The sequence below is a fragment of the Falco peregrinus genome, chromosome 11, assembly GCF_023634155.1.
Source record: "Falco peregrinus isolate bFalPer1 chromosome 11, bFalPer1.pri, whole genome shotgun sequence".
Taxonomy (NCBI): domain Eukaryota; kingdom Metazoa; phylum Chordata; class Aves; order Falconiformes; family Falconidae; genus Falco; species Falco peregrinus.
In genome coordinates this window covers 23,607,938-23,628,906 of record NC_073731.1, presented here as the reverse complement: position 1 = coordinate 23,628,906, position 20,969 = coordinate 23,607,938, and the positions used below count along the sequence as shown (strand labels likewise).

Below are 20,969 nucleotides of genomic sequence, written 5' to 3'. Positions count from 1 at the left end.
AATAAAATCCTGGGTGAAGAGAGAAGTCTAAACAAGTAGCCGAGCTGAATAACTTCTGCAGCTAAGTATGTGAAATTCATGTTCTTCATCAGATTGAAGCCTGCACGGTGTACGCCTGTGTGAGAAGCAATGGGACCCAGATTACAACTGTGGAAGATGAGCCGAAGCAGCTGTCAGCACCCGTTATTCATGTAATTGGCTCAAGGTACTATGCTGTAGGTGGCTTTCGTATGTCAGAGCGATTTGTAGCTGGAATGGGGACCAGAATGTAAGGTTGTCTTCTCTCAAATGAATAAGGTGCAAAAAAGAATCCAGTATACACTTTGAAAGCATTTTTCATGGTTGTTGTTTTGGGGCTTGGAGTTTTTGGCCAAAAGTGCAATTGAAGAAATCTCACCCTTGGTTGGTTGTACATACCCATTTGGGTACCGCTGTGCTGTGATAATAAATAAAGCATAAGTGGAAGTAGTTAAGAGAAGAAGTGCAGAGGAATGAAAATTATCACATTTTGCTGTCAGTTAAGAGGAGGAAGATTAATGCTCAGGGAGAAATGTGATGCTGATAATGGAAACTTAGAATAATTGCAGGTAAAAAAAGAGTCACCTATCACAACAGTAGGAATTAGTAAGCTGCTTTAGGAGGTATGCATGTCTATGTCTCCTTGAACCAGTGTTTGCAATCTGCCTATCCACTACACCCACAGGCATGGGCAAACTTCTTAATTGTAAAGGGATCATCAGATCTGCAGTCCTTAGAAGAAGCCAAATAGTAACATGTGCAGTGATTCTTTGGAAGTTAATATCTTCCAAAGACAGACTAAAACTAAGCTTGCTAACACATTTTTCAGAATTACACCAACAAAATAAAACAGTTAGCCTCCTGTGTTTCTCTTATTGTTCGTGAGATTTTATTGCACTTCTGGTGGAGTAAGCTCATTAGCAGCCTTTCTTTTATAGAAAGAAAAAGAATATCTATTTTTAAAATAACAGTCTGAGCCTTCAGAAATGGCCAGCAGAATGGATTTGCTTCTCCAGTCTCTTAAGGACTTTGGTTTGCTGTTTTATCATTTCTACATTTTGCTTGAATTCAGCATTTGTCTCTGTATAAGGGTGAAATTAAGCTTGCTGTTTTTCTGTCACACATACAGATATAGTCAAAGCTTGTTTGATGATAAGAACTCAATTCAGAATCTCATCTTTTGCCCTTGGCTTTAACTTATGTATGCCTTTGTCTGTATTGTCTGTACTGCAAACACTTGTGCATGTTTCTGCTATTATATATAGACTAAATATGTCATAACACATGAATGCAAAAGGATCAAAAATGCCTTCCTACTTTATAATCTGCTCAGCCAGAAACAGACTCTGTTTCTACACTGCCTTTTCCTACATGTCATATTATCATCAGCTGTTCTTATATCCCAAAAGAATACTAACTACTGATCGATTGCCCGGACATGTCTGGCCGTGGCCTACACGTGCCCCGGGTAGTTCATTTATTTGCCACGGTGGATTTGCTAGAGTGGAATTTAATCAATAGCTAATTCATTAATTCTGGTCCTCGAGTATGTAGGGATTGTGCAGTATAAAAATGACTGGCTGGCTTCAGCTTTGATTGAAATATGACAAACAGTACAGCTGGCAGCTTCAGCAGGTGCTGGGCTGAATATGAATTTTGCTTATTTATCCTCCATAAAAGGAAAAGCTTGGGGAAACAGAAAAAAATAGTTGGTGTAGACAAGAGGACGTTTTAATACATATCTGTCATCAGACAGAGAAAAAATGCATTTGTAGAGTATAGGCTCATGGGATATCTGAGATATAATACAGACTGTGCAGTTTATTGTCTTTAATTGGAATCATGGCGGTTTTCCCTCTTCTGAATCAGTTTGGGGGGGGGCTGTATTATTGATGAGAATGCTGTAGGATAATGTCTTTGCAGCATTCACAAATAATTGTTTTAAAATTTGCCTCAAGGTGCTGCATGACATAAATTATAATTTCACCCACCAACTTCTTAGAAGTCTTTCTGATAGCAGCTCCATCCGCACTGTTCTAATGAAGGTTATACCACCAGAGCCATTATAAATACCTTACTTTTCTACCCCTTACAGTTAATAACTCAGCTTCAGGCTGAAACTTGGCACAAAAGGTCGCAGTCCTGGAATTATTATTTTATAATGCCAAACATCAAATAGAAAACAGTATGGGACCCAATCCTGAAGTCCTAAGTCAGGGTCTGGTTTGTTATGTTTCTTGTCTGGGTTTGGGTTTTGGGGGGGGAAAGTGGAGAGGTCACATTGGCCATGTTTAGATAGAAGCAAATACTCTTAAATCAGGTGTGCTGCTTTTTAATATTTTTTTCCTTAGTTAGGACCTTAGATAGGCTTTGTCTCCATAGAGAAGGATTGTATTTTCTTACACAGTTTAGAAAATTCTCTGAGTACTGTGTGCATGTGGATGCCGACTGAAAGTTTGTACAGTGGATTAAATTCTCATGGTGTGTTGGAAAACAGTTCATACCCCTTGAAAATACTTTTCTTCTTTCTCTTTCTCCTTGTGATACAGCATGCTTAGTTTCTTCTGTTAACAATACTTAGTAGCAGCTTTGTTCCTTTCAGAAAACTGAGGCACAATGCAGATGAACGCCTGCCAGCAATTCTGTTCAGTGCTGAATGTAAAGGTTGATGGCTCTGAAAATCCTTCCTAGCTTCATGAAGAAAGAGAGGGCCCTTTAGGCACCTTGGGGGGAACAAAAAACTCTGGTCAGGGTGTAATAGAAAACTCAAAGAACGTAAGACCATGGTTGAAAAACTAGGTGAATTCTTTGGTGTGATGTTCAGTATCATGGGGCTGCAGAAGGTTTCTGTATCAGATGCTGTTTATGGGTGAATGAGCTGGAGGAATTCTTTCAAATTAATATGTTAGTGAGAAACATTTTAGAACAAATGGATAAAACATATAGCAATAAATTTTTGGGATGGTAGCATTTGCACAGTTCTAAAGGAGCTCAAATATGAAAGTGGCAATCTACCATGCTGTGTAAATTGGTCTTGGTACTGGAGGAATGAAAAACAGTGCAGCGCAAATTTCTCTGAGGGGATCTGGGGAACTAAAGACCAGTAAGTCTGATTTTCCTTAAGAAAAAAAAAAAAAGAAAAAAAAAAGAAAAAAAAAGAAGAAAAAAAAAAGAAAAAAAAAAGAAAAAAAAAAGAAAAAAGAAAAAAAAAGAGGGATTCATAACTATGTCAATAAACATGTCAATAAACATGAAATACTGGGGAAGATTATTGTGGAGTCATATCAAGTCAACCTATGACAAACTAACCAGAAAATTCCAGAGGACAGGCAAAACACAAAGATTTCTTACATATGCTTAGTTTTGTAGAGTTTTGTAGCACTTTCTCTAAAGTGTCCCAGACAGTCTTCCTGTGGAGGAAACCTCATCGCTCTCCCTACTTTAGTAATGGGAAAAACAAAGCACTTCTCTAAGAAGTTTGTAGCAGCAACAGAAGCTTAATGCTATTTATCAGCACTTTTATTATATATATATAAAAATATAAAAAATATATTAAATGTACATTTATCAGTACATTTCTGTACTGTGCCATACCACCTTTCTAATTATGTTAGCACTGCAGTCCACAATACAGCAGGTACTTTGTGCAATAATGCTGAAGCAGTTGCTCAGTATGTGGGATCTCCTGATGAGGAAAGTGTTTTTTCCACTGGTCTTTAATCATAGCAGTGCTCCCTATCTTCAGAATGTCAGGTGAATCTTTTGATTTTTCTGTGATTTTTTTTTTTTTTTTAAGTTCCAGCTCCTGAAAGTAAAGTCATTGAATCTTAGGTTTGATGTGAATTATTATTTTTTTTTTTAATTTAGCCCTTGTATGTGATGAGACTAACACAATGTTCATTCTAAAGATTCAAAAGTGAGGTCTTGTTATATTTTTAATCTTCATGGTTAAACCTTCACTACTGTGTTGAGAAAATATCAGGAGTTCTTTCCATGACTCATGGACACTTGAAGCTGGTGACACTTGAAGCAGGCAAAAAAGATATTTTCCTTTCTAAAGACTGGTTTACCAAAAGGTATCTGATGTGATAGCAAAACGCTGAAGTACTGATATTTTTCATGGATTTAAAAAAGATATTCCTACCTGGACATTTTGGAATGAATTGTCTTCACATGCTTGACCCAAAGAACTTCAGTTTGCTCTGTTGCACCATGAGTGAAGCAGTTTGAAATGTTTTTTATCTCCTGGAAGTGCTGCAGTGTCTCGTGGACCTTGTAGTCTAAACCAGTTCGTTTCTGTGAGCCTGGTTAAGCTGCCTTTTTTTTTTTTTTGGGGGGGGGGGTGGGTGGGGGGAGGCCTCCTTCAGTGCTTTTACCACACTGGCAGCAGTCGCAGAAGGGGCTCATCCAGCCTTTGAACCATCATAACTTGCACATGCTTGAAGTTTTCTTGGGGCAAACACATTACACTCCTCACGCCAGGTGTTGTGCATTCACACGTGCCTAGAATTTGCAAGTCTGCTTCTGTGGTTCAGGCTGCGGGCACTTCCCAGCACAGACACAGCTCTAGTTTATTGGGGAGAGAGTAACAGGGGGTGAAGATGAGGAGAGGGTGGGCAGCTCCATCCCCATGTTTCTGAAGCTGTATCAAGTGGACTGCATGGGATAAGCTGGGCTGCGTGCTAAAGCGCCCATCATGTCCCATTAAATCTGCACCCGCTCAAGAAAGTTTTCAGCTCAGCCTAGGGTATTTCTTCAGATGAGAGGTGTCAAAAAGCCTCTGTAATCCCATGAAAACCCTGCTTTTTTTTTTTTTTTTTTTAAACCGAGCTGTGCATTGTTCTTGCAGTGATGCTTTCTGAACCACTGGAATTCACCATGGACTGAAGACATCAGAAGGTGTAGGCATAACTGAAACGTTCATAAAACTGTGAAGGAGTCTACTTATCTGGGAGTCATTATTGGAAGGTCATGCGGAGCTTTACCCTTTTGGTGGCACTGGTCAGTGAACTCCCATGCCACGTTATTTTCTTGTGCAGCTGCAAATTTACGTGATACCAGGCTATGTCCCTCCCAAATGCTTACCTAGAAATTGATCAGTAATAAAGTGATTGCTCGTTAAACTACATAAATACATGCTGAGCTCTGCAGAAAAGGCACAATGTTCAAATCATTGCATCAATTCTTAGGCCCCATTTGAAATTATTTTAGACAGAAATATGACTTGCAAACTGCAATAACTGGCAAAATACTTTGAAAATATACCCTTGAGGGCCTGAAGGAAACTTTCACAAAGCAAATAATTCAAAAATATGACTGGGAACGCTCCTATGATCTATACCATGCAAAGACCAGGAGAGTTACAATGGCATTTATAAAGGTTGAAGTACTACCCTTCTTTTCCTTTTCTTTTTATCTTTTCTCTGAAGTCTGTACAATATATTTTCCTACTTTTACATTTTTAAGTTAGGTCCTGTAACATTATTTAAATGTAGATGTGTGTATGTGCATGAGTGTGTGTTCATGTGCATATGGTAGAATATGTTTTGAATACAAAATAGCCATGTATGGAATATGGAATTAAATCTGTGGTTCAGATGAAGACCTTGGAATTATAATGATGACTCTACAAGTCACCTATGAAGGTATTCCCTCATAGGTGACATTAATTCCTGTTCTGCAAAGGCTTATGGCTGTGCGTATTCTTCTGTTTATACCTCAAGGAAGTGAAATAATAGTTCAGTTATTTTTATTCTGTTAAGATGTCAAAGTTTATCTCAGCAGCTGCTGTTTCACTGTAACATTTTCACTTTAAATTAATGCTAATTTATGATGTCACTGGCATTCTGGCAGTGGCTGTGTAAATGGGACGTGGAGATTAAAAAGAGTTACTTGGAGCCTAAGTATATACTGTGCAATGTTGTCAGTCTTCCTATTGATCTACATGTAGCATTGGGATCTCTGTCTACCCAAAGAGAGTCATAGTGAAAGAAATTTGTGTCTTATGCAACAATCCTGAGTGATTATGCAAGAAATTATGTTTTCATTTGGAATACCAATGTAAAATGTGTACGCTATAAAAGCCAGAGCAAATTCTGTTTCAAATGTCCCTTGTGGCATATTTTTTTTTTCAATTGTAATATTAAGTGAGATTTTGGAGCCAATAGCTGCGCGTTTTTAGTAATGACATGCATTCTACAGTTTAACATGATTTTTCCCTCAAGATACTTTCCTCCTCAAATGGATGATGGTCTGATAGGAAACCTGAAATCAACAACAGGCTTTTGTTTTAGTCATCTGTGGGCTGCTACAGTCACACTTTTGTGCTCAGAGTTGGAAGTCTTGAGTCTTACTTGTAATAAAACCATTTTTTTTACTTCTAATTTTATGTCAAGGAAAATACTTAAGCACAAAAGAGAACTAGTGCTTAATGATGCTGTGATGAGTTCTTTTAATTCTGAGCAGAATAATACATTTCAAAGCAACATACATTTTTTGTATAATGTTTTTGAAAACAAAGAAAACTCAAGTTGAATACAAATCTGTTCTAAATGGTAACTGAGCACAATGTGAGTAAGCTGCACTGCTCACAGCTCAGAGATTCGTCTTTTGCCCCCCAGCTGCCCATCCTTTACCAGGTTCCTATCTCAGAATGGAACAGTCACACCAGCTCTGACAATAGGTCATGCACGCCTTCGCTGTAGCACCAGAAAGGCATGCTCAGTCCTTTCTCCTACCACTGAAATGAGTAAAATGCTAGAAAGTTTATTACACATAAGTTTCCCGAACAATGAATGAGGTGTCTTTTAAAAAGCAACCTTAAGAACTTCAATTGCACGTGTGATTTATTTTCCCAAAGTATTAGCACATATTGACACTTTCTTCAAACTTTTACACCTTTTGGTTATTAAAGCAGCTGTGAAATTCACCGGTTGGAAGAAATTTTGGACACTTCAAAATATTTTACTGCATGTGAACTAGTGAACAATAGTACCAATGTATGCTAATCCTTTAATGTAAGTATCCATAGAAGCATAAATACTTTCAATAGTTTAATGGATGTTAATTTTCTGCTTTTTTGTAGATCTCTTCAGATCAACTGGGCATCACCAGGGCAGCCAAATGGTATCATCCTGGGATATGAACTCTTACGTAAGGGGTGGCAGAGGTGTACCCCATCAAAGGCTCCTAGAAGCAGCAAAAGTAATAGAATGTGCATCTCATTAGAATGTAAAAAGCATGAAAATACCTGTGGAGAAGCATGTTATCATCCAGAATTAAAGGTACATGTATAATATTTTTAAGTTAGCAATGCAATAAAAAAAGTATACTTTTAGGAATAAGTGTGTAAACGAAACCTCTTTAGTTATCAGAGAAAGGGAAGGGTTCTACTTCTTTTGACATTGTAAAACCAAGGCTCTGTTATGTATCTTGAAACTTTAAGATCAAATATGGATGTTTGAGCTCAGTACAGGGATAGCTGTGCAAAATTCTCGAGCGGTGTATGTGAGTCAGCGGATGACAAAGTGATTCTGTTGTCTTAAGTCTGTGATTGTTGACTTTATTTCTCCTTTCAGGATAAATGAATTGGTGAACATTTATGAATGTGTCTTGCATTTACACTTTGATGCAGAGCAATAGCGCAGTTCTGAAGTGAATCCCCAGATTGTTTTCATTTACTGGATGTTGGTTCGGGGTAGAAGTGATTTTAATACATGAAGGCTAAATCCCTGGCACAGGAAGGGAAGCCAGAACCTGTAGGATCCCAACCACTCCATGGACCACGTCACTTCACAAGCACACATCTGAAGTTTCTTCCCTTCAGAAACCCTCAGAAAGCTTTGCTCCACGTGCATAGTGTAGGTGTTCATTCCAAGGAACCAGGCTGTACCCGATTCAAAGTAAATCTCGCAAGCCACATGTAATGGAAGTTTGAAGAATCTCAGTACCAGATGGATATATATGTATATAGATCTCTGTATGTATATTTGCATCCCACTTGGAACAACCAGTTTTTCTCAGTTGCATGCCCTAGACCACACATTGTAAACTACCAGAGAGAATTCTTTGTCAGCTCAGGTATTCAGGTATCTGTGGAGCACATCGTCAGTTCCTATGGCTCCTTTGGCACAAAGCCATCGCATGGGACCATTTAAAGGCCACAGGAAATTTTCTATGTGTGTGCAGAATTTCAAAAATCCCAGTAAAACTATAAACCTCCTCTCTATGCAAGGAATCATTCCTCAAAGCCTCATGGCAAATAGTGGTTATTAACATGATTTGCTGGGTTTTTTTCTCCTCTCTTAAATTCTTCCTTGGCTAAATGCTTAATGACCAGATTCAGCAGTACAGAAAATCTATTTAGATTCAGCTACAAGTGGGTGGCTGTTACATGACAATGATGAGCAGCTCTGAGTAGGATCCATTGTGATTTGTCAGATGATTTTTAAATTACGGCTATTTTCAGGTTAATCTTCATATGAGTTCCTGTTTAGGAGTAGAATCAATAGCATAGCGGGAGTCTGTAATGGTTTTTATTGACAAATGAGATAGAAAACTCTTAGTTTGAAAGTAAGATTTAATGTAATGAAATAGTGTCCCTATTTGTCAAAGGCATCATCACATGTTCCATGACTAAAGCAAACAATATGTATTCACAAGTTTCCCTGTCAGACAAGACAGTAATTAAGGGAGTGAGTTATTTGAGGGGTTCAAACCAAAATATAAATTATTCCAGCCAACACAGCTTTAGCTTTTGAGTTCCCTTGAATGCAATACTATGCTAAACATATGTTTTCCTGAAATCTTGCAAATTAATTATGGGCAGTCCTTTGTATTAAAAGGTAGATGTACTTATTTCAGGGGTTTGGCATGGTAGACTTTTTAATAGATCTTGGCATGTGTATGAGTTAAATTTATATTATATTAATTTCATAAGTTTTCGCCTCCATTATTATTTTTCCAGCCTTTGTGCATTTATGGTAACTTTGAGCTTGGAGACTGTCCATTTCCTTTTATAGCTTCCTGACTTTGTAATTTTTTCTAATTAATTTTACATTATTTTTTTATAATAGTCTCTCTGTATTCTCGGAGATTGCGGTTAGGAGTGGGTGCTATTTGATAAGTAATGGATATAGAATAAATGACTGGAAGGTCCACAGGAAACTGAAGCACTCATACATAAAATGACATGGGAGTAATTTTTGTGGGTGAATTGATTAAAATTCCCCTCCCAATGCTTTGCTTGGTTTGCTGTGTGTATCCACACTAGACATCCAAAATGTCTGTAAGAGATATCTACAGAGCCCCTGGCGCATCCACGTTTCTCTTAGTCTGCGACAGGGACAGCGTAAGACACTATTCTATATTTTTTTTCTAGAGTTTTCTAGAATTCACTGGCAGTCTATGCCAGCTATGACGCTGAAGCATTGTGCTAGTGTATGTGGTCCTCTGATCTGTCAGTCTGCTGGACAGCAGCAAAGGACAGCAACACTGGCCAGCATACACTTTTTCTGAAAAACAAGCCTGTTGTCACAGTGCCAGCTGCTGTTCGCCATACATTAATTGTACAGCCAAACATGAAGAGGTGCCACTGAGAATTAAATACAGAGCAGCTTAAGTAATGTTCAGATCCAGTATAATAAACAAGTTTTTTTTCTTCGTTTGTTGACAGACTGGTCAGTAAAGCAGGCAGATTGTATATATGTAGTTCTGATAGACAAATAGGTTGTGGAGTTCTCGCTTTTGCTCAGGTCATTTATTGCACCTTGTATACAAGACATAATGGGTCTAATTTCCCTCTTGCACTTTTGTTGAATCCAGGAGTATAAATTGAGAGGAAAATGATGCCATTTATACAAAAATAATTTGAAGATAAGTCTTGGGTTATTCATTAATATTTCCCTATGGATTTATGGGCTACATTTGGCATCATTGGCTTGCTATTGTAAGGCACTGCAGAAAGAGAGGGATATGTTATGATTTCTTATCTGCATAAGAGATCACCCAAATATAATACACTCCATCCATAGGAACCAAAGTGTTTCAGTAATAGGAATACAAAAGTGTTTTTTTAGGGGGCAGCAGAGCAGGATGCAGTGATGCCAGATAACTTTGGCTGAGCGGGGTCCAGCCAAGGCAGCGCAGTTATAGCAGAACGGCAGCGCTGAGTAGCCTGGCGCAGGGTTGCACCGGTACGTGCGCGCTGCGCTTGGGATCCGGGGTAGCAGCTCTGCACAGCACTGTGCTGTGTAAATAAACCAGCTTGCTCAGAGCTGTCTTGGTAATCTCTAAAAGAGCAAATGACCTTTTCACTACAAGGGGCGTGTACATGCACATTCATGGGCTCATGTAGGCCTGATATTAAGCCTAATGTAAACCAAACAAGATTCCTGCTATCCTAAATAATCAGATCCTTACTTATTTCTAGTTGTTATCTGGTTTTCTGCTTTGATGTTAGAAATCTTTGTTGTTTTAACCAAAGCCAACACAGTGCTGTGCCTGGTATCCTTGCCTTGGTGTTTGTAATCAGACTTGGATGGATTTATAATTCTAGAGTGCAGAAAGAATTTGGAAAGGTTTTTTGTGTATAGTTTTGCATAAAAAGCTGAGAATGCACTCTCATGATGCATTTTGTCAGCTGCCAGGAGGGTCCTTATGTCCTGTGTACCTTTTACAGTAACAGAGCTGTGCTGCTTGGGTGTTTCCAAGCTGCCAAAACTGACAGTCTTTTCCTAGCTGTTTTCAGTAAGGTGTGAGCCATAACTCTGCCCATATTTGAAATCTCAAAACAGACATCAGCTCACAGAGCACATATCACAAGTTCTCAGGCATGTACTTCACTTAACAAGGGAACATGCCCTAGCTTCGCCCACCAGGAAGCACAATCTCAGTGCTGATGGGGAAGGCATTCCTGTATTATGGATGCTACCAAACTGTCCTTCTGTTGTTACTGGCATCCTGAGGTGAACACTGAAAATAATGAAACAGGTACAGTAAAAGTGTAATTAACGTAGCGACATAAAGGCTAATAATTTCTGTACACAATGGATCGTGAGTATGAACAGCTAAAAGGGTCCTGACTGAAGGTGTTAATACAGCTTCAGCACTTTTTATTTTCAGTAGCAACAAGCTGTATAAATCTGCAGTTAATGAACTAATCAAATATAACTCTGACATTACTAGGAAATAAAGGCTTACCCCTTTACTCATTGTAATTAACATGTGCCATTTGTTAAAAACACCAGCAGGACTCTTCTTTTTAAGGACAGGAGGAGCAAAACGGTGGCTTGATAGCTAGCCTCAAAGGCATGTTTTCAGGAGTGAAAACTAACACATCTTGACACTGGTGAAGGATATTCCATCAATATTTATGTAAAATCTACTATTAATGCTAGCAATATTGTGCAAATTCTTTTCAAGTACTTTCAGGCTTAGAGAACCTTTAAAAAGATAACACATCGTGTATAGTATGTGTTGTAACACACCTGAAAGACAGGAAATGAAACTCATCTTAGTAAGATAATATATAGTGATTTGTAAGAGAATAACAATAATTTCTGCTACGGGTTTTAGATCTAAGGCTATACCGATTACCAAAAGAGAACAGCAGTTTGAGAAAAGAAATGGGTGAGTAAGTATACTTGGCAAAAAAAGGTGTGTATATAGATTCAAAGATAATTTAAGTAAAAAAGAATGAGCCTTGCTAATTTAAAATATTCCCTCTCACATGAGAACATGATGGGTCAATCATTACTCTGGTGTTTGCTCCACAGGCAGAAATTTTTAATGAACTCCTGTAGCTAATAGGAATTCCTTAGAGTGTTTTGTGAATTGCTATTTCACAAAGTGGCTCTGGCAGGAAGCGTTTGACAAGAAGGATAAACATGGCTGCCTAGCACATCTGTTTATTTGAGCAAATCAGTCCTAGCTCAACTGGCATGTGTCCATAAGGCCAGATAATATCCTTCAGTAAAGTCTTCAGCAAGCAGTGGGATCAAGGATGACACAACTTTAATTAAAAGAGAGTTGCATAGAGAAGTTTGGAGTATTTTTTAAAGTTTTGAAAATATTGTGTAATCCTGCCTGCCAGGTTTGATGTCTGGTTACTCTGTGCTAGTGTCGTGGCTGACCAGGCCTTTCCCAGGTATCACAATAAGCCTTTCTTCACACCCAGCCCTTCCCAATCTCTGTGCTCCTGGACCAAGCCTCTCTGTGGGCTTGGATGGAAGGATAACTACAGGATTCATTTGTGAGTCTACCAATATTTTTAAGGGCTCCCATGACAGCTAAGGATGAACGTCTTGTATCATCTCCGTACGCAGTAAGGATCTTCTGGTCAGCCCTCTGTATGAGGGTGAGATCTCCGACCTGCCTTAAAACGTTGGTGTCACTGCATCTGATCGCTCTGAGGCTTCTACTTGCATGTACATAGTAACAACATCCAGTTGGGGCTGTCACTTTTAGATCTAAGAGGATGAGATAATAATAACCTTTTGCCACTATAACTTTCAATCCATCTGCTTTTCTTCTTTGTCTATGACATAATTTTAGCATTACTTGAATGCATTTTATTTTATGGGTTGGTAATGCGGAATCTTTGGGCTGCATATCAATGCAAATAGAAACGAACTATCTTTAGAGGACTGCCAAAAAAGTGTTATTTAACAATTTACAGCTGACTGCAGAGGATTTTATGGCACTACATAATAATAGCACCAACTATATCAATCAGTAATGCCATATGAGGGGTTGAATGTGCTTTAGAGCTGACTGGACCACATTTCGGAAACCGCCTATAGGGTATTGAGAAATACTGAGGATCCTAAATAATTTTTAACAAGGAAAAGTAGCTGCTGAAACCATTGTAACATAGCTGAGTGTTCAGCTGAGAATTTTTTGAGGGAATTCAGGAGGAAAAGGGGAGACACCAGTGACAACGTCCCAAGCAGAATGCTTTAGAGTTGGTACTAACAAGGCCCTCCCGGTGTCTGTGTGACGTACGTGGAGCAGCTGCTTCTGCTGCAGTTTCACCAGAGAAGGGGCATTTCTTCAAACTGGAAACATTGCACAGAAAGTGAAATGGCTGCTCAAGCATTTGAGCCTGGACGATGCCAAAGGTGTGCAACTTTCTGTATCTGGAAGATGGTAAGACTGTGTTCAGGTGAAATTTGGGTGGTGTGCATCAACAAAAAGGAGGAAATGGTATAAGGATGACAAATGAAATCCATGAAAAGAAGATGACAAATTGGGCTAGACACATCACAGAGGAGGACACAAGAGGCACAAAAAAAGGGACCAAGAATGTGCAAGGAATATGTATTTGGCCTCCTTTCATGCAGTCTGGTACAGCATTTACTGGCTCTGGGTGTCTCAGGCTCAGGATGCAGTAAAAAGTGCGGGACAGAGGCCATTTTTTACAGGTGTCAAGAATTGTTGCTAAATATGATCTATTCTGAGAACAGTGGCAGAACAGTACTCAATTCGGTGTTTTTAAGAATGCTTTTAAATGACTTGGAAATACAGAGAGACCAGCTAATCTTCTAGGTTGCTTTGAAGCCAATTGTATATGAAGAAAAACAGCCTGGAGTGCATGCCAGTCATAAAAAAATATCCAAAAGATAGGAAGCAGAGAAGAGGTGTAAAGCAGAGTTTTATTTGACATCTTAACTAATGATCTGGAAGAAAGAACAGTAGGTTAATTAAATTCATAGATTGGATTATATTACCAGTGACAAGGTGGACAGCAAAATAATATAATAGGACCTACAGAGACTCAAAATTCCTGAAGAGAAAATGACAAAATTCAACTATGCTGGTAGTCTAAAACAGATGCTGAATAAGAAAGTGTACTGGAAAAACAGAAAACTGTGTGACAATTCAAAGCATTTAAGGTCATAAAACCTCAAAATATAATAAGGAAACAAGAACACCTTCTGCCCTACCTCATGTTAATTTTTGGTTACGCATGTTTATGTATTGCAGATTGTAACTTCAGAACCTAACCTAATACTCCCAAGGATGATTGAGTAAAAACAATTTGAAAGTGAACAAAACAAAGCATCATCTTTCTGAAATCAAAAATATTTTTTTTATGACTTAAGAAAAGTAATAATATTTTTATGTATGTATATATTTGTGTAAAAATTTTTATATACAGATTTAATACAAATTACATGTTCTGAGCCTTTTAATACCCATTTCTTTAAAGTTTTCTGTTAGCTAGTAATTAAAGTACCTAGGTAAACAAAAGAACCTTCTAGAGGAACACTTTCTTTCTTTGCTGTTAAGATAACCTGATATAGAATGTTGTTAAAGTCAGGGGTGGAAGTGGTCCATGTCAAAGGAAAACAAAGGAGCAGCTTTGCCCTGAGATGTGTGCTGTACTGCCAACTGCGTTTTCTGTCTGGCTGTAAGAGGCATCCTTCTGGCTAATACCAGCTGCGCTGACTCTATGTTCTGAGCTTACAATTTTTACAATGATTCTACTGACTGTTCTATATGATTTGTTGTGTATACAGTGTGCCACTCCATCGACACAGGAGTAAGTGTATAAATAATTATTTGATTGTTCAAGCGTATAATTTTCTCGACAGCACCTAGAAAGAAGTCCACAGTAGAAAGGCCTTTTCAAAATTCATTTCCATGTAAATTTTATTTTGAAAAAAAACTCCTTATATAAATACTATTCTCTTGAGATCACAGTGTCTGAAGAACTGTGGTCATAAATAAGTGATCATGTGCTATAAGAAGAAAATTCCACTTATTTTTATGTGAAGGAAAACCCAAGAGCTCACATTGGGAAATACTGGGGTTTAGTTTTAAGGGTTTCAGTTGACATGTTTCATCATAAATGAATAAATAAATAAATAAGAATTTGGGAGAAAAGAAAATATGGTAGATTATATCTACGTATTGCAATCTACTCCACATTGAGAGATTCAAAGAGCCTGCAAGGTATATGAAGATTATTCATATTAATGGACTATTTTATTAAGGTGCAGTATGGTCAAAGGCCACAAAATAGCAGCATTCTGTCAGATACACAGTAGTTTATTGAAGTCTGATAATGCTGGAGGGCAAACGATTTTAGCCAAGTTACATTTTATTTGACTGCAGTCATATTAGTATCCATGCTAGGATGTGCTGTACACATTTTCATATACGTTGTTTTGCCAGAGAACACATTATGTTCTGTTTAACAGATATTGCCTTACTGATTTTTTTTTTAACTACTTCTAGGTATGTTGTAATGGGATTCTGCACGACAATAAACCTGGCTTCCAATGCTGTGAGGACAAGTACATTCCATTTATTCTTAATTCACCAGGTGTTTGCTGTGGTGGTCAGATACATGCTGTGCAACCAAAACATCAGTGCTGTGGTGGTTATTACACTAGGGTATTAGTAGGTAAGAGACATCTCCTTTCCACTGCTTCAAAGAAACAAACCAACCAAGTTTATATAGCTGTTAAACCAAGGAGACTGAAAACATAGCAATAAACGAGGGATTTATCAAGATTTCTAGGTGTCGTCAAGGCTTCTGTTCAGTGGCACAAACAATGAGAATTGCACTGACTTTGTCTTCTAAACACAGTTCTGTGTTTATACAAGAAAGGCTTAATTGATGAAACCTGATGATTGGGTCATTTCCCAGAGAACTAATTTATGCCAAACTATACTTAATTGCAGTAAGTGCTGCATAATGGGGAGGGCAGTTCTGCTTAATAGGAACACCATCAGGAAATTTAGTGGTGTGGTTTAGTTCTCTGCTTGACTTGACCCCATGTGATTTTTCCCTAGCCATGTCTTTTGTGGAACAATTTTTAGCATTTGGGGTGGATTTTATGGATTACGTCACTTTTACTTGTTTCTCCATTGTCTACTTTTTGTTTCTACCAAAGTTAGAGATCAAAGTACACATCTCACGTATATTATGTTTGCTGGAAATTTATCCTTTTCTTAAGGATGATCATACTCTAATTCTCAGAACTGCTTGGGAAGTTTGCCAAAACTGTGCTTCTGTCTATTGTCCAGAGTTTGGTTTTCCAGGTTGTTGGTGGGTTTTTGACAGGGAGAGGGGAGGAAAAGGGGGAGGAGAGCCCTTTCAGGGGGCAGCGTTCAGAGCATATATCTCTTTGTAGGCAATTGTCAGGTCAGGAGCTAAAATGCTTCCATTACTCATGAGCTGGCACACATTCCCTAGGCTCAGAAATGCTTGAATTTTTGCCAACACATTCAGCATATCCCAAGTTCTGATCCTTTGAAAAGTAATTCATATATCACAATGTTAGAATGCTTTCCATGATGTCATCAGAAAAATGCTATCACATGGAAGGACCAGAGAAGAGTATTTTGCTGGCCTCATTAATCTCAATGTGCTGAAATGGAGAGATTATACTGTGACCTCTGTCCCCATCCAGTGGTCTATGTTAACTAGCTTAATGTTGTTTACATCAAGGAAGAAAAGCACAGTGAAACAAATTCTTATGTCTGAAAGTAGTTCTTGTTCAGTCAGCAGTCCATAAGCATGAAACGGTAAATGTTTGAACATGTTTTTTCTTTCAAAGTATACTTGCTGCATTCTCTTTTCCCGTACTCTAAAGGGCAGCAACATGAACAATGTTGGTCACTTTTTTCTTTTTTATTTTTATAAATATGCTAATAACCTCAAGCTAAATGTTAATGTGGGTCACTCTTTGATAAGGATAACAATTAACTGGTAAGACTGCTTGGTTGTTTTCAGAGAGAGAACGTTTTTGAGCCCAGCTTGGAATGGATCCCATTTTGAGAGGTTAATGAGAAGGTTACTGATCCTTTGTGTCTTATGTCTAATAGTTTTTTAAAAAAAAACCAGTTTTATTTCCAATAGATGTAAGCTACATTCTGTGTTTTAATACTTTCTCTGTGTAGCAACTAAATTAGATCCCGAGGAATGCAGGAAAATATGATGAAGTATCTAAACAGGTTATATCTATTATACTCTAAAAATTTGTTCTCATCTTTTTCTGTTTATTATTGACTTTATTTGATAAAGTTATTTATACAGGAAACACTCTAAGCATACATATTTCCCAGATGTTGTTTGGCCAGCTTGATAGCTCTAGATGTACTGAAGCACACTGGGCTGAAGGCATGAAGATTACAAATTAGGAAGGCAGGAATCGGTTACCGAAACAGTAGTGCACAAAGAATTGGAAACATCCATCCCAGAACTAAGATGGGAGGAGAAATTCTTAAAGCAGAGTGAAACAAATAATGCTACTACCACCCAGGCACCTCTGTGGCAAGGAATGTAGGGGGAAAGGAAAGCAGTGTTCTCCCTCATCTGTTACTATCTCATTACATGTTTATTTCTGACAAAAACTGTGTTGGGTTTAGGGCTCTTTGTCTGTAATTCTCAATTTTTCAGAGGAAAAGGACTTGAGATATTATTTGCAAGGAGAAAAATGAGTTTTAAAAATCAAAACACGTTTCTTTTATTAAAAATCAGAAATCCAAATACTTTAATCACCTCTATTACCCGTCTTCAATATCAGAAAAAAACCTCCCAAATGACATTTGAGCCACAGAAAACATTACAGCACAGAAAGACAATACAAAAGTGTTCCTTTCAGAACACTGGACCAGATCAAGTGCAGACACTAATGAATGAAAATTATTGCCATATACCATAATTTTTGTATCTTATATAGCAGTATCTACTCCTTTCACAGCACGGTTTAGCCCAGCCCAGCCCACCACCATAGCATCTGGCTCATGGGCAGTCTTATCTTTAGGCCTTTTCTTGCAAAAAGTGGTGCTTTTGCTTAAGTAGCAGCCAAGCCCACTGATTGTGATTTATTGTGTGGTATTTAATTTTTAAAGTGACTTTAATCCTTAAATTCTTTGGGAGATGAAGTCCTGAGTGACACTGGAAAACTCTTCAACCAATGTGAATTAGTCCTTCAAAACAAGTCTAGAATTATTTTGGAGGGAGACATGGAAATTTTTTGCTGAGAATAAGTAGGCTGACTTCTGTTAATCATAGCAAGAACGAACTCTCTTTACTGTGTAGCTGCTTCTACTTAAAGGTTTTCAGCTGTATAATTATTACATTTACAGAAATAATTTTGGTTGCTTTTCTCAGTTTGTCTGTGCCACGCTTGCATTTTGATATCTTACGGAATCTTGGCCCTGAATTCATAAATGCATGTGTGTTTAATTATTACAAATGAACATACTTTTATAGCATTCTAAAGTACCAAGTGATTCCATGCTTGCATGTGGAACGTTTTGTACATGAAGCTGCTAGTGTGTGAACCCAGACTGGTTGCTAGCAGATCATAGAGTCATTTAGGTTGGAAAGGACCTTTAAGATCATCAAGAGCTAAAAATGCATGAAATCTTTAATTGTATTCTTAAATTGACAGGAGAAGTATGTTGCCCTAACGAAGAGCAAAACAGAGTTTCAGTTGGAATTGGCGACTCTTGCTGCCAGGGAATTCCTTTCTCCACATCAGGCGATCAAATCTGCTGTGGTGGATCCCTCCACGACAGTTTCAATCAGCAGTGCTGTGGTGGAGAAGTCATAAGCGCAGACTTAATCTGTTGTGGTGATGAAGAAGAAGGGACTGCACACAGACCTCTCACAGGTAAAGGATAAGTTTTCAAAAAAAAAAGTGTCTTCATCTTTTTAAATCTCGTGGGATACTAACCATTCGGCAGCGACACATTCAGCTTTAAGGTGTGTATGCCAATTTGTTAAAATGATGTTGCACTTTACTCACCTGTTCTGATAGACTGCAGAATGGTGAGCTTTCAATAACCCTTCTTTTTACCTTTGCCCCAAAGCTGCGGAGATAGGAGACAACAGAAAATTCAAAAGGAGTGCATGATCCTTTATTATACCAGTCAGGAAACAGGACCGCTCCCCTTTCAATGAGTAGAGCGGAGGTTAGACTTGGCCACCTTGTGCTCCCATGCATCCCAGTGCAGGGATTTTCCGTTTGCTGTGGGGATGTGGGGTTAGTCACCTAGAAATTGAAGATTATGCTGCTATCTGCTTGGTGGTCTACGTCCTTCACTTGTGCATCTACACAGGGGTAAACCTGCTGCAGTTTAAAATTAACAAAACTCAATCCCCAGCACTAGTCACTTGTTCATCTGGCGTATCCCATCGATCCTTTGCACCCCATAGGAAATTACTCCACCACTCAGAGGTACAACCGGAACCCTACTTCCTCGTAAAGCATTCTGTGACTAGCTGGTGGCAGAGATTGGAGGTGTTATTACAAACCCTCTTCAGGTATTTTCATGTGTCTTTTCTTTCCACAGTTATTAGACAAATTATATACCATCAGCCTTAGGCTTTCCCAGCCTCACAAAAAGACTTCAGAAACAATTGCAGTCTCAAAGGGGAGCCTGGTTTCAAAACACAGAAATAATGAAGGTTTAGTACCCAGTTCTGCTTGGTGTACAGAGATGAGTGATGCAGTGCTTTCACCATATGTGTGCCAGTTTTGAGCCTCTAGTTGTGCAACTAAGGACCTTAATATATAACTCAGAATGCAGACCTGAAGGCTGAACTCCTCCTTCCCAACAAAATGAGCTCTATCTTCAGTTTATTTTTCGTATTCACTGGATCCCTCAGCCACTGTGGTACTAGGAGTACCCTATGTCTGCGTTGACTGTCAGGAAGGGCTAAGGAGAAGAGACATTGCAATGCTTTCTGTGGTTTCTGTGCTGTCCTGCCCTTCCAGTGGTGAGTCATAGCGTGTATGCTGTGAACAGCACCGCTTGCAGGATTTTAGCTCCCCCTCACCGTGATCACTAATTGTGCCTGATCTACAGCATCTATGCAGGGCTCACAACACCAGCTCTGAAAAAGGCCCTCTTGCATAGCCGTGCATTGTGTGGCTCCTACAAGACGGGGCTGGCTCATAAAACATCTCTTTATGTACTTTATTACTTAAACTCTTTTATTTGCCTGCAGGAGCCCTTTAACAAAATCACATTGAATTGACTTTCTCACACCAAATCAAATCTCCCTGGTCCCAGTTCAGTTGTCTTTGTCAATATGTATTTTATAAATGGAGTGAATTAACAGATGCTGTTGGAACAGAACTGCTGGGGTAGCGTTTATGTTTTTACTACTCTCTCTGGGCAGATGAGTTGTGTAGGAGTGTAATACAGGTATCTTGGGATGAAAGTTATGTTCTTCATTTCAGTATATATGTATTCTTAACAGTTTTTTTCCTTAAATATATATATTTAAAAAACCTTTATACCCATCTTTTTAAAATGTGGTTAGCCTATAGCGCTCTATCATTTACACCATTTTTCTTGAGAATGGGTCTGAATGACATTTTTTTGGCTGTTAAAAAAGAAAACAGTGGCTTTTTCATCACTCACAGGTTTTCTGTGAGGACTTTATGCTGCAAGCCAGCATACAGCTGAACACAAATACAGGTTTGAAAGATGAATTAGCACCATAGTTGAAAAGAGAATCATATTCTTTTGCATTAAGCATAGAATAGATTGTGGTTTCTTATCATATCATATACATCATGCTCAATAGGTTTTTGCTTAATTTCTTGGAGTAATTCAGCCTTGCTAAATAATGAAAATGCACAAGCCAGGCACAAGAATCTACCTGTTCCCTATCCCTATTATTATGATTCTAATGGAAAAAATGCTCTCACATAAAAACATAATTTACTTATCATTGGCAAATGGAGACGTAGAATTTTGTAAGAATATGGTAATTGGAAAGCTGATCTCATTGTCTGGAAGGGGAAGAGGTAACATGAGTGGCTTTATGCAAAAGCTGAAATGCTTCTGAAGCTCTGTTTTGCAGTCGGCAATGAATGCTATGGTTTAAAGATATGACAACAATTTAAAGCTTTTGTTTGGGAGTTTTAGTTCCTTGAAAAAAATCAGACAAGAAAAACATGACAACGAAAGGTGCAGGT

At 38.3% G+C, this 20,969-nt stretch overlaps 1 protein-coding gene across 1 annotated transcript in view; it reads left to right on the top strand.

The window, feature by feature from the left end:
- USH2A (usherin) overlaps positions 1–20,969 on the top strand; it is a 390,454-nt gene that overhangs the window by 283,139 nt on the left and 86,346 nt on the right. The window contains 4 exon segments of the mRNA XM_027788579.2: positions 93–205; positions 7,103–7,301; positions 15,259–15,427; positions 18,429–18,650. Coding sequence (XP_027644380.2) covers positions 93–205; positions 7,103–7,301; positions 15,259–15,427; positions 18,429–18,650 — 703 coding nt within the window.